At 44.3% G+C, this 14,911-nt stretch overlaps 1 protein-coding gene across 1 annotated transcript in view; it reads left to right on the plus strand.

The window, feature by feature from the left end:
• Nucleotides 1-7,490, plus strand: part of THOC3 (THO complex 3) — a 20,558-nt gene extending 13,068 nt beyond the window's left edge. Inside the window, exon 6 of the mRNA XM_021698542.2 lies at nt 6,885-7,490. Coding sequence (XP_021554217.1) covers nt 6,885-7,048 — 164 coding nt within the window. The 3' untranslated portion in view covers nt 7,049-7,490. The remainder of the gene's footprint in view (nt 1-6,884) is intronic.
• The last annotated feature ends 7,421 nt before the right edge of the window (nt 7,491-14,911 follow it).

Consider the following 14,911-nt stretch of genomic DNA (forward strand, 5'->3'; position numbering starts at 1 on the left):
GTCCGTAGTCTCTCATGGTTCGTCTCCCCCTCTGATTTCCCCCCCTTTATTCTTCCCTTCCTGCTATCTTCCTCTTTTTTTTTTTTTTTTTTTAACATATAATGTATTATTTGTTTCAGAGGTACAGGTCTGTATTTCATCAGTCTTACACAACTCACAGCGCTCACCATAGCGCATACCCTCCCCAATGTCTATCACCCAGCCACCCTTGATGGCTTTTTTTAATGTTGTGTTTGGATTACTTTCTCTTTGTTTTTTGTATCTGTTATAGGTTTTTGATTTGTGGTTACCATGGGGTTCATAAATAACATCCTATGTATGTAGCAGTCTATATTGTTAGTTGCTTAAGCTTGAACACATTCTAAAAAGCACTGAATTTTTACTACCCTTCTACATTTTATGTCTATGTCATATCTTTTTATTTTGTGTATCCCTTGAGTAATTTTTGTAGATGTAATTGATTTTACTGCTTTTGTGTTTTAACCTTCATAATGGCTTTATAAGTGATTAGTCCGCTACCTTTAATCATATGTTTGCTTTTGCCAGTGAAATTTTTTCCTTTCATAATTTTCTTCTAATTATGGCCTCTTCTTTTCACTTAAAGAATTCCCTTAAATACTTCTTGTAAGGCTGGTTTGGTGGTGAAACACTCCCTTTTGTTTGGGAAACTCTTTATCTCCTTCAATTCTGAATGATAGCCTTGCCAGGTAGAGTATTCTTGGTTGTAGGTTTTTTTCTTCCAGCCCTTGGAATATATCATGCCACTCCCTTCTGGCCTGCAAAATTTTTGCTGAGATCAGCCTATAGCCTTATGTGTTTTCCCTTGTATGTGACTACTTTTCTCTTGCTGCTTTTAAGATTCTCTCTTTATCTTTAATTTTTGCCATTTTAATGATTATGTGTCTTGGTGTGAACCTTTTTGGGTTCATCTTGTTTGGAGCTTTCTTTGTTTCCTGGATCTGGATGTGTGTTTCCTGCCTCAGATTCAGGAATTTTTCAGCTATTATCTCTTCAAATAAATTTTCTGCCCCCTTCCTCTCTCTTCTCCTTCTTGGACTCCTATAATGCAAATGCTATCATGCTTGATGATTTTGCAGAGGTTTCTTTACCTATTCTCATGTTTATAATTCTTTTGTCTTTTTGCTGTTCATCTTAGTTGCTTTCTGTTACCCTGTCTTCAAGATCTCTGATCCGTTCTTCTGCATCTCGTAGTCTGCTGTTGATTTCCTCTAGTGTATTTTTCATTTCAGTTACTGTATTCAGCTCTGACTGGCTCTTTTTTACATTTTCTGTCTCTGTTGAAATTCTCACAGAGTTCATCCACTGTTTTCTCAAGTCCAGTTGAGTATCTTTAGGACCGTTACTTTGAACTCTTTATCAGGCATATCACGTATCTCCATTTTGTTTAGTCCTTTCTCTGTGATTTTGTCTTTTTTCATTTGGGACATATCCCTTAGTCTCCTCATTTTGTCTAACTGTCCATGTTTGTTTCTATGTGTTAGCTATGTCAGCTACATCTCCTGGCCTTGAAAGTAGTGACTTTTACGTAGAAGAGGTCCTGTGGTGCCCTGTATGCTATCTGCCCTGGTCACCGGAACCAGGCATACTAGGGCTGTCCCCTGTGTGGGCTGTGTGCACCCTCCTGCTGTGGTTGAGCTGTGATTGCTGTGGGCATGCTGATGGGTGGGGCTGGCTCTCAGCCCACCTGGCTGCAGTGACCCTCTTTGCCTGCTGCAGGTGCACTGGGCAGGGTTTGCTTCCCATGCTGTTGAGAGGCCCGGCTGCAGCTGCCATGGACTCAATGGTGGGTGGGGCTGGCACTCAGTCTAGCTGTGTGTAATTAGCCTGTGCGACAGCTGCAGGTACACAGAAGGGCAGGGCTTGTTCTTTGTGCAGCCAGCTGAGAGGCCCAGCTGTAGGAACTGTGGGCAAGCCGGTGTGTAGGGTTATCTCCCTGTCCCCCAGGGCAGGAGTCACTTTGGAGGGATGCTGGTCCCATGTGGGGCTGCCTGCTGGATATGGCAGAGGAGGAGCTGCTTTGGAGGGGTCCCTGTGGAGGCCAGTGGGTTGGGTAGGGTGGGTGGTAGGGTAATGCTGGGGCAGGGCATGTGTTGTTTTTTGTTTTTTGTTTTTTTTTAAAGATTTTATTTATTTATTTGAGAGAGAGAGACCGAGAGAGAGAGCACATGAGAGGGGGGAGGGTTGGGAGGGTCAGAGGGAGAAGCAGACTCCCTACCGAGCAGGGAGCCCGATGCGGGACTCGATCCAGGGACTCCAGGATCATGACCTGAGCCGAAGGCAGTCGCTTAACCAACTGAGCCACCCAGGCGCCCAGGGCATGTGTTGTTAACAAGGTAGATGGAGCGTGTTAGAATTGGCTTCTGCAAGCATCTAGCTGTCTAGGCTCACGGACAACAAGAAAAATGGCACCCGCCAGCACTTTTTTTTCCTGGAGAAATCTGCAGACGTTTGCCCTTCCTATATCTCCTTCATGTGTACCCTAGGCGCTTTTCAAGCTGCTTCTTCAGTGCTGTCTCCGCCTGAGATACTTAGTAGTGTGCTGGCTCTTTTGCCCTCCAGTTCAACTGGAGTTAAGCTCTGCTGATTTTCAAAGCCAGACCTTATGGGCACTTGTCTTCCCAGTGTAGGTCCTTACGGCCAGGATTGCCCTGTGTGGGATCTGATCCCTTCACTCCTCCATGCTTGTGATGGCTCTCCTGTTTGTGGTTATATGCACCAGGGGTTTGGTTCCTGGCCCTGTCTCCACCCCTCCTACCCTTTCAATGTGGGCTTCTCTCTAGGATTAGCTGTGGAAGATCTCTTCTGCCGGTCCTCAGATCATTTTCAGAGTTAATTGCAGTAGATACACTTGTTGCCTCAGTGTGTCTGCGGGAGGGGCTGAGCTCAGGAACCTCCTGAACTCTGCCGTCTTCTGTCATTTCCTCAGATTTATTTTGTAATGGAGCTTTATTGTTTTGGGGAATACATGATACTTTAGTAAAAGAATTTAAACTATATAGAAGACCTCAAAGAGTAAAGTTAAAAAATTGGAATTCCACAATGTAAAAATGCCACTGTTGATGACAGTGTGGTAAGTGTTGTCCAGCCATTCAGCAGCCATACGCAGCTCCTTTGTGTCACCCTTGTTTGTGTGATGTCTGGGTATTCTCCTGCTCCAGGCTGTGCCTGCCTCACCTCAGGATGTTACAGCTTCTTAACATGGCGATGGCTACTGAGCTCTGCTGCCGCTTTTCATGCAGTCTAGAATTCCGTTGAATATGTCCGTATATTCTTTAACTGCCAGTATATACTTACACATGCCTGTAGGTACTTCAGTTGCCCAGCTCTGGTTGTTTCTCGTCCTTTGCACCATTATAAGTAATGCTTGTGAGAAATATTCCTTATGGACTTCATTTTAGGTCATCCTTTTGGGTAAACCAGTGAAGTGGGATTGCTGACTGAGTCCAAGGTATTCACATTTTGTGAAGGACCAAACCACTTACAGAAAGGTTATTGCAGTGTTTGTTCTTAACAGTGCATGCGTGTGCATGTTTTTCCCGTGTCATCTTTGTGCAAGTTTGTCTGCCTCACCTAATATGTATGAAATATGATTGATTTTATTATTTATTTATTTAATTTTTATTTTTTAAATGATTTTATTTATTTATTAGAGAGAGTGTGAGTGAGAGAGAGCATGAGTGAAGGGTGGGGAGCAGCAGAGGCAGAGGGGGAAGCAGATTTCCTGCTGAGCAAGGAGCCTGACATGGGGTTCAATCCCAGCACCCCAGGATCATGACCTGAGCCAAAGGCAGATGCTTTACCGACTGAGCCACCCAGGCACTTTAGAGAGAGAGTGCACAAGCGTGAGGAGGGGCAGAGGGGTGGGGGAGAGAGAATCCTCAGGCAGACTCCCCGCTGAGTGCAGAGCTCACCACGGGGCTTGATCCCAGGATCCTGAGATCATGACCTGAGCTGAAATCAAGAGCCGGCTGCTTAACCGTCGGAGCCACCCCGGTGCCCCTAAACTTTGATATAGTTCACATATAATCTTTCAGGAATATATCAAATACGACTGTATTAATTTTTCTAAGTAGTTCAGACAAATACTTTTAACATTTTTTTTAATTTTCTCTATAACCTAGGCTAAAAATTAAGTCAGATGATTATCAAAGGGAAGCACAATTATATTTATAGCATTGTTTTATACATAAAAGGGAAATAGTCTGAATTTTCATTATGAAGGAATAATTAAGTAAGTTGTGATACATCCATATTACAGTGTGCCAAGAGAAAAACATAGCTCTATATGTGCTGAATTGCAAGATTGGCAAGGCATTTTACTGAATGAGCAAAGCAAGTAGCCAATCAGTGCATATGATGTGTTCCTATTTAGGTAAAGAAACTAAAGCTAAATTAATAGAAGGACTTTTGAAAGAATTTGTTTCAGACTTAGAAGATTGGGAGAATATAAAATTTACCTTAAATTATAATTTAAGTATTACTACTGAAACCAATTAAATAAAATGAAAAATTCAGTTCCTCAGTTACCCTAGGTGCATTTTAAGGACTTCAGTAGCCACATGTGGCTGGTGGTTTCTGTATTGGATAGCGCAGATGTAAAATGTTCCAATCACAGAAGTTTCTCTTCCCCAGTGCTGCTCTATACCCTAGTACTGTTGGAATTTTATGCAGTAAGCATGTCTTTGTATGTTAGTTTGTAAAATAAGAGTAATATATGCTCAGTATAGAATATTTGGAAAATGCTGACAAATATAAAGAAGAAATTAACAGTCACACATAGGTCCATAATTTGGAGGTAGCGAATTCCTAACGTATTAGTATATTTCTTTCCAATCTTTTTTTCACACGTAGATATTTATATTTATAGATATTTTATACATAGACATCTATACATCTCTGTGTGTGTATATACACATACTATACTATGTATAGTTGGAGTCATATTCTTTTTTTTAAAGATTTTATTTATTTATTTGACAGAGAGACAGCGAGAGAGGGAACACAAGCAGGGGGAGTGGGAGAGGGAGAAGCAGGCTCCCCGCTGAGCAGGGAGCCCGATGCGGGGCTCGATCCCAGGAACCTGGGATCATGACCTGAGCCGAAGGCAGACGCTTAACGACTGAGCCACCCAGGCGCCCCTATAGAGGGAGTCATATTAAATAAGATTTTGTGTTTTACATATTTTTAATGGTTAAATGTAAAATAAGGAATTTTATTTCTGATAGCATGTATTTTAACAGTCCACTTACTTTCAGCTTTTTAGATGCGCCATACATATTGCACTGGTGTTTTTAGAACTTCAGCGGCCTGGAGTAGTAATGTCAGTCTCACCCAGATAGCACCTTATTTATCATTCAGAGATTAAACTTTCCAATAAAACTGTCAAGATGTTAAAGTTTATGAAGCCACATGGTTATTTAGGAAACGTTTTAGAAGGCCTTTTCATGTCTACTCTGGTTTTCTTGATCTGTATAAATTTCTTTATCCTAACCAATCCCAAATGACTGACAAATGATGGAGTAGAGGCCTAAAGAGAAGTAAAACAGGGGTAGCAGCCTCTGAAACTATTCTTTATGTTTGTGTAATACAGAAATTTGCTCAGATGTATAGCTAGACTGCCAGATACTAGCATCATGAAGAGTGGTTAACTGTCCCTGAAATAGGATTACTTAACAAAAAGAATCTCTCTTTCTCTCTCTCTACACACACGTTGTGTTCATGTGTGTATAAAAAATATATATTTTAAACAGCTTTATTGAAATATAATTTACTTACCGTATAGTTGACCAGTTTGAAGCATATAATTTAATGTATCCTGCAACTTTAAAATAACACCACATTGTTTATGTTTTATAACATTAATCTTAACCCTAAGGTTGAAAAAAAGTAAAGTGGGACTAAAGGAATAATGGCTTTAGAAAAATCATGTTTAATTTCAAGTAGGAAGAATGACATTTTTTGGGGAAAAAAATCTATTTGTAAAGCATTGTGATTTAGCAGAAAGACCTGTGACTTTGGAAACAGACTCACTTCATGTGCTGACTCTGCTGCTTCCTTGAGGTATGACTTAACTGTTCAGTCACCGGTTCCTTTATAAAATGGGGTTTAAAATCATTACTTGCCTTGCTGCATTGTCATTATACTTTATTAAACTAAAGTATAATCCATCTGATTCCTAAGGGGTGCTCAATAAATATTAACTGCTGTTACTGTTTTCCTAGGGAGTACAGAATAGGTTTAGATCATAGGCTCTGCATTCAGATCTTGCTCTGCCACCTACTGGCTTGTGTTTTCCCTGTGCCTTGGTGTTCTCTGTAAAATGGGGTAATGATTGTACCTGTCCTGTAGGGTTAATAAGTGGATTAAACGAGGGGCGCCTGGATGGCTCAGTCGGTTAAGCGTCTGCCTTCAGCTCAGGTCATGATCTCAGGGTCCTGGGATTGAGCCCCATGTTGGGTTCCCTGCTCAGCGGGGAGTCTGCTTCACCCGCTCCCTCTGCCCCTCCCCGGCCGCCCCCCCAGGCTCGTGCTCTCTCAAATAAATAAACAGAATCTTTTTTAAAAAGGGGATTAAATGAGGGCGCCTGGGTGGCTCAGTCGGTTGGGCGACTGCCTTCGGCTCAGGTCATGATCCTGGAGTCCCGGGATCGAGTCCCGCATCGGGCTCCCTGCTCGGCAGGGAGTCTGCTTCTCCCTCTGACCCTCCCCCCTCTCATGTGCTCTCTCTCATTCTCTCTCTCAAATAAATAAATAAAATCTTTAAAAAAAAAAGTGGATTAAATGAGTTAACGTAGGCAAGTACTTAATGAATGTGGTTTCTTATTATTAATGTATTGATTGGTTTCTCTATATTGATTTTTATAGGAGACAAGCTATGGGAGGTGCAGTGTGAGTCCCCGACTTTCACCGTGGCTTGGCACCCCAAAAGGCCTCTGCTGGCATTTGCCTGTGATGACAAAGATGGCAAATATGACAGCAGTCGGGAAGCAGGAACTGTGAAGCTGTTTGGGCTTCCTAATGACTCCTGAAGGGAGGCCCTCAGGGAGATGAGACGCTGGCAGAGGCCTTCCTTTGTGTATTAGTCTGGTCTCTTCTCTTGGAGTTGGTGGACACCTCAAGCATTTGTAAATTGGTATAAATTATACAAGTCTTTGTCAGTCTGCCTATTCCAGTTCCCTTCTTGTTATGTGAGCTCTTCCCATTCTTTCTCCCCCTTGCAGGAGGGTTCTGCACGATAACACCCGCATATCTTGTCCTCTGGGGACCTCCTGTCTTCCCTGCTTTTGGGTGTATGGTAGACTTTGTTGGGTTTGCTTCTGTTTGGACAGTACCTACCTTGGGGGGGGTGGTGAGTGAAGAAGGGTGAGATGGGGATGGAGATTTTTTTATAGTAAAAAGAAATTATATAATTTTGAGAATTGAGCATTTAATAAAACTGACTTTAATTATGGGACTTCTAAGACTTTAAAAGTTGTGGTATTTTTGTTATTGTTGCAGGTATTGGGAGATGTTGCAGTTTTGCATTTAAAAAAAAATTCAGATTGTATTTAGAGGTGGTAATTCTATCATTTAATGTCCTAACCAAGAATTCTGTGAAATGCAGGGATCCAGCATGAAGTGTATGGGCAGTAGCAATCCTTAAAGTCTTCAGCTTAAGTGTATGTATACCTTGCCTTAATCTACAAAGGATTTGTAGACAATAAATTTATGATAAACATTGAGAAAAGCAGTAAAATATAAACAAATCCCAAATCAGTATAAGACATATAGATTAGAATAGAAAGTTGAAACTGGGGAAATTAAAATAGAAATATGCAAAGAACGAGGACCTGACTGAATGATTGAACTAAAATTTTGGCTGTGCCCCCTGGTGGCAAAGTGAAGATGGTAGAAGTCAGTTAATCTTAATGAAAAGCAGAGCACGTGCCAGTTCTCAGGGAAAGCAGAACTTTTGTTAGCTCTTACCTCCGAAAGAAGTGGCTCACGTAGGAGATTACCTGTGAGCAATGTCTTGATTTTCATTGTATTTTAATGTATTTTGGCATTAAAAATATAGAAATATACCTCAATAAATGATGTTTGTAGAAAATTTTGGAAAAAGCAAGTAAGCAAAGAGAAAAAAATCGTATTTCTCCTCCCAAGAGATACTCACTATTAGCATTTTTGTGTGTATCCTTTTAGTTTTTCTATGCTCATATTTATGTATAGAAACGTGTTTATACAAATCTTGCAGAGTAGACAAAACAGGTATGACAAGGTAAAGCATGCAAAGTGCTCAACACCATGTCAGGCAGTATTATAAACATTCAGTAAGTCTTAATAGAAATTTTTAGTAATTAGAGATTCCTTAGGCTTGGTACAGTAATGAGCACTTTACTCAGTTTTTGCCACAGCCTTTTGCAGTTGGGTGTTACCATCATTTTACTACTTGAGGGAATTTAACTCAGTGTTATTCATTAAGTGACAGTATTCAAATCTAGATTTGCTTAAAGGTCCATATGCCTTCTATTTGCAGTGGCTATTCTATCTCCACTTGCCATTCCCATTTTACAGATGAGTAAACCTTGGCCCTGAGAAGTTGACTCTTGGCCCAAGTTAATGAGTGATTGGTTGAGTCTAGTATTCAGTCTCAGTAGTGTTTCCTTCAGCCTTCAGAATAGCCTCTGCCTGCATCCTTCCCTGAAGATGGTCTCTTAGTTGCAAACCAGCCTGCCACCTCATTATGTCAGTTCAGTGTTGTTATGTCACCGGGAGTAAACTGTGGCACACTGATATTTATTTTTATGGTTGTCTGCCATCTATATATATCCCCCTTAGCATTGGAATCAGACATCAAGGTTTAGTCTAGATCTTAGTATTTGATCAATTCCCGCCTCTTTGATCCATGTGGATTTTTTCCCTCTGGGTTTGTATAAAGTAGTGATCCACGCAACTTTTCACTAAGAGATTTGTTGCTTTCAGCTAGCTTTTTCACTTTTAGCAACAGGAGAACCCTTATTATCTGTGAGGAAAGAGCTCAAGCTTGTGGCAGCTTTTGCTGACTGTCAGGGCCTTGCTGACATTTCTGTGCTTTGACTTCAGAGTCCTGGGGAGGCTTAGAAGTTGGGTCCCTCTTGGAGAAATGCATAATTTGTCCCAGACCTGATGCGCCTATGGTTTGAGTGAGTTGTCTAATTCAGAGCAGGAAAGGAACCATTCATAGTCACCCAGCAGTTGATGTATTCAATCAGTCCAGCCATGTCATACAGTTACTGCTCCAAACACTAGCAAGTCAAAAGAGGGTGGGGAATTCTGCTCTGAGCTAGGCTGTAGTTGGTAAAGAGAGTTTGGGATTTGCTATGCCAATGACCCATCGCTGTGTAGTTACAAGACAGGCTAAGAAATGGGTAGTGAAGATTATAGTATGTTTTGTGCTAGGATTCTGGTTTCTCTATGGCATGAGATATAGGGAAGGATGAAACCTGCCAGATGTTAAGCTCGTGTAAGGTGTATGTATGTGCCTTGAGGATTATTCCCCCCCCACCCCACCCCACCCCCGCCCCTAAACTGTGGGAGGTGGTGTCCTGATAGAGTGGATTGGGAGGCTAGTGCAGGGAGTTTTGACCAGGGGCAATTAGATCCAAAAAAGGGAATCAGGAGGAGGCCCATTCTGTGAGGTCCAGAGTGAAAACTGTGTGTGTGTGTGTGTGTGTATGTGTGTGTGTGTATTATGAGCTGGTTGGGTGTGATGTGTCAGTGGCCTTTTATTTTAGAATGACCAGGAATGGGGTACATAAGCCCTTACTCCCTTTTCTGTTTCAAAGATGTATTTTACTCCCTAAGGGTTTTAATCACAAAAGGGACCACGAAGTGTCTTCCTTCTTTGGAAGGGAAAAAGCCCATGCACAGGGTTAAAAGGTAGGTCCTATCTTTCAGAAGGGGAGTAGAGATCGCACACCTGGAAGTGCTTTGCACACTCAGAAACACCTATGTGTGGGTAAGTATTGCCTTCTTTGCTCCCTCTGACCCTGCAATAGAATGAAAAGAAGGCTGGCTTCGTGGGTGAGCGGAATGGGCTTTGAATCCGGCTCCAGCAGTGATGGCTCAGAGCCCACTTTCCTCATCCATAAAATGCGGATGACAAATCCTCCTCTCCTTGGGTTGTTTGGAGAATCAAAGGACATAACATGTTTGTAAAGGGTCCAGCACAGCCCCTGGCGCACGGGAGATACTTAGCACATCGCTTCTCCTCGAGGAGGAGCAGCTTCTGAGGAGAACACGGGCTGGCCGCGGAGACGTGGCAGTGGTCTGTCAGCTTTCTTGGCTCTAAATGCCGGAGCTGAGCGAGCATCATGGACTCTGCAATGATGGGAAGGAAGAGAGGAGACTTCTCTGTCACACTCGGGTGTGGTGGGGGGTTCAGAGGAGAAATACTGCATCTGCTTTCTGTTGCAGTCCGTTCGGGGCCGTGATGGGTATGTGTGCACGTGGGCACGTGGAGCCTCAGTCAGAGCCGTGCACACCAGCGGGGGAAGTAAGAGTAGGAGGAGGGTAAAGCTCCTGTTAGCGGAGAAGCCTGGGGAAGGATTGAAGGGAGAGGAGGTGGACTCAGTGCAAGTCTTGAATACAGAGGGTGTGATTGTGGGGGGGAGGACCTGTGAGAAGGGGTGCTGCAGCTTGGAACAAAGCGGAGGTGGTGGCTGTGTTCTGGGCTGTGGAGAAGGTGGTCAGGTGGAATGTGAGGTGGGGTTGGAAAGAAAAGGAGAGGGTGTCAGGCTCTGGTGATGTCAGTTTGTACTGGTTAGTAGTGCGGCCTGCTGAGTAGGACAGACTTGGATAGACCTGGGTTCAGATCCTTGTTCTGCTGTCACTAACTGGGAGACTTAGGCTAAATTACTTCCCTTCATGAGCTGCAGTTTGTTTATAATGTCCATAGTAACAATAACCTTATGAGGGTTAAATGACTTGCTACATGTCATGCCTGGCGCATCATGGATGTTGAATAAAACGCTATTATTGTTATGTAGGTGTTAACATCAAATCTCTGTGCAATATAAACCTTCTTACCCTATGAAGCTTCGCTGTCTCCTAAGCTCGTCGCATTTTGTGCATTAAAAGGTGGGGAGTGGGATGGGGTGGGGTTTAGAGAAGATGGATATTTAAGAGCTATTTATTACTATTTTTTAAGCAGGCTCCACACCCAGTGTATAGCCCAGTGTGGGCCTTGAACTCACGACCCTGAGATACAGACCTGAGCTAAGATCAAGAGTTGGATGCTTAACTGACTGAGCCACCCAGGCACCCCTTAATAGTTATTTTTAAATACCCATTCACAGAGCTAAGGACCTGTGGCATTTAGGGATATTAAATTGAGAACTATTTAGCCAATAATTGCAAATTTACTAGCAGTTTACATGTTTGAAATTGTTGCTACACGGAGCCATGAGCTGATGAACTTCAAGGCATCCAGCATCTCCCTCTGGCAAAGCAGGCAGAGTATGAAAACATGCCTGTCCAACCAGCAGTGTCCTAGCACACTGGGTGTAACTTGCAATGGCTGGGATGTCATTGGGGACCACAGGGGCCACTGTGGATTTGCCAAGAACAAGTCACTAAACTGACCTTGTTTCCTTTTACCTTTTTGGTAAGGCTGCTAGGATACAGGTCAGGCAATGGTGCAGGTAGGGCAAGGGATCTGTCAAAACATCTCAGGATGTCCTTGAAGACCAAAGGAGATCTGGGCTAGGCACAAGCCCATTCGTACCTGGTCATCACCTGTACCCAGATTGGGGATTAAAGTTAACTTGGAGAAAAGTTTCTCTCCTTAAATGAGATAGCACCATGGAGTTCAGGTTGAAGGTGATCAGGCCTATGCTTATTTATTGAACATTTATGATGGACTGCATCTCCATGATGGTGGCTGAAGTGCTTTGTTCAACACATGGTAGAGTTCCTGCCCTCTTACCCTATTTGTAGAAAGGAATCTTTGTTGGATTGACCAAACGTCTGAGCTTCCTGTGAGTGCTGGGCATAGTACAAGAGAGAGAGGGGAAAATCAGACTACTATACCTTGGACCCATTTTACAGATGAAAGCTCGGACACATTCAGGGCGGTTGGGGAACTTGCCCGGGGTCACCTGGTCAGTACATTCTTTTGAAGCCCTGCACATGGGTCCAAAATTCCAACTGTTTAGATTCAGTCCAATCTAGATGTTGCTTACCAACCACACAGATAGAAAGGCTTGGGAGTCTTAGAAGATTGTCCACTATCAACATTGGATTTCATGTGGTTCTTTGTGGCAAAGCTGCCATGATGCTGATGGGTAGAAACTAGATGAAAGTTTGGCTTGGTGAACCTAAGGGGAATAACATATGAGGGGCAAGGAGTTTCATTCAACCAGCCACTCAGCACCTAAACCTCTGGCAGGCCTGGGCTGAGTGCTGAGGGTACAGATGTGAAGATCAGCCAGTCTCTGCCCTCGGGAACCCACAGCCTGGTGTGGTGATGGTGACAATTCAGTGTGACAGTGGTTTTGTAGAAGAGTAAGTCAGATCTTGTCTTTCCCTTGCTGAAAATGCTGCAGCGGCTTCCCTTTGAACTTTACCCGGATCCAATCATTTCAGGCTGTGTTCCCTTCTGTATCTAGGTCTTAATTTACCTCTTCTTTAAGGTAGCCTTGCTTTGTCCCATTGCTCAATCTCTTCTCACTTGTTATACATTCATTCAGAGTACTCCTGATCATCAGAAGTCATTCATTTGCTTGTTTTGTGACTGTCTCCTCAGCTAAACTGTCAGTGTCTCGGGACCTTTACGGACACATTCACAGGTGCTGTATCCTCAATCTCTGGCATGGTGCTGCTACTACCAAGCAGGTGCTCAGTAAATTTTTATTAAATAAACAACTAATATGAAAGTAGTTTGGGCAGAATGACAACCAGGCTGTTAATACTTGCTTTTGTGAAGGGTGGGGCCTGTGGGGAAAGCAGAGGAGGGAAAGGACCAGGCTCTTGGGGAGCTGAGAAAGTTAAGTCCTCATCTAACCCTCACAGTGACCCAGAGAGGTGGGTGGTATGATCCCCAATTCACAGCATATGAAACAGGTTTGGAAGAGTTGGTTTCCTTGCTCAAATGGTATAGCTCTCAGGTGGAGGAGCAGGATTAAAACCTCTGTGTGAAACTCCAAAGCTCGGGTCCTTCCCAGTAGGTCAGTGTTTCTGGTCCTTGGCTATACTCTAGAACCAGCTGATGTTCAGGCCACACCCCCAACCAGACTCCGCAGGGAACTCAACATCCTGCTTGGTTGACAACAACAATGCCCTAGGCCCTGCAGGTTTGGGGGACTATAGAAAGGTAGGTGGTGTCACAGGAATGGCACAGGAGTGCCTGGAAGTGTAGAGGAAGAAGGCTTCCTGAAAAAGGTACTTGAGTTTGGTCCTAGAGGAGTGGGTAGCACTGGCCAGGCAGCCCTTGGACAAGGTCTGAGGCAGCGGGCCTGTATAGGCAAAGGCATGGAGACATGGGCCATTCTGGCCTGGTGTGGCTGACAAGGAGCCTGGGCAGCAGTGGGGGACCGTGGTGGGCTGGGCTTTCCTTTAACAGTCCTTGTGCCGAGGAGAAAGGGTTCACGTAACCTTTGGACTGTTGTGCTTCGTCATGATCTAACTCATCTCCTCCGGGTCTGGTTACGTGAGGGTCCTATCAGGGCTTTGGCCTCTCCAAGCTCCTGTCCCACTATTACTGGAGTCACAGAGAAGGAGGTCAAGACTGGGATTTGCCCATGAAGGGGTTTTGGGTAGAATGAGTGGACTTTGGCCTGGTAGCTCCATTAAATAAAGACCGGAACGTGTATGAGAAGCCTATACCCATTCAGACGTCAGAGCCTCTAGCATGGGGCCGCAGCCCAGTTTCCTAACCACTTTGGTCCCATCTGGCTTGGAAGTGCTGGGTCTGTGGTGTCAGATAGTCTCAGGCTCTTATCTGGGCCTTGCCACTTGCTGGCTGCATGAACAAAGGCACGCCTTGACACTTCTCTGAGCTTCAGCTTCCCCGTTTTGGGCACTTTGATTTTCCTACAGGTGAAGAGTAAGTATCATCCTATATGCTCAGTACTAGGGGATAGCTTGCACACAACGCAGAGGGTGCTTGATCAGAGTTAGGCCCTCTACCCCTCTCCCCTTCTCTGTATTTAAGGAAAGGGTGACAAGAATGGGGTTAGAGAGGGAGATTGGGGCCAGCTGTGAAGGGGCCTAACTACTGTGTAAGGAGAGACCTAAGGCCTGCCGGCGGCTGGCTTCAAGGGCTTCAGGCAGCTGAGAGTTGTGTTTTAGGAAGACCTCCTGGGGTGACGTGGAGACTTGATTCAGGGAGAGTTCCTTAAAGCAGCATGGTGTAATGCAGAGGAGTCCCCTGAAGGGCCTGTTAAAGCAAATGTTGCTAGGCCCCACCTCCAGAGTTTTAGTTCCCTGCAGTGGGGTTGGGGGCATGAGAACTTGAAGCTCTAAGATTCCTGGGGCCTGCTGCTACTGCTGGTGAAACGTAAGTTAGCTGGGCCCAACCCAGGGTGCTGCTGGGTTTGAAGCCCAGATCTTCCCCTTTGTAGTTAGCCATACGGCCTGGGCCAAGTCCTCAAACTCGTGAGGGCCTCTGTGTGTTTCCTCATCTCTAGGCGGGACACTGCCCACCTCCAGAGGGTGTTGTAAGAATTCAGGGAGATAATGTGTGTAAGCGCTCAGCACAGCATTCACTAGGCTGTTGATTATTTTTATTAAAACCAGTGGGAGAGGTTGTTGGGTGCCAGGGAGGTGCCAGGGAGAGGTGAAGGAGAGGCTGAACGAGGCCAGTGGCTGAGGGATGGAGAGGAGGGGATCTGGTTTCTTTGAGAGGCTCCAAGCCCTGTGATCCTCCCTCACTG

This window comes from Neomonachus schauinslandi, chromosome 7 (genome assembly GCF_002201575.2).
Source record: "Neomonachus schauinslandi chromosome 7, ASM220157v2, whole genome shotgun sequence".
Classification (NCBI taxonomy): domain Eukaryota; kingdom Metazoa; phylum Chordata; class Mammalia; order Carnivora; family Phocidae; genus Neomonachus; species Neomonachus schauinslandi.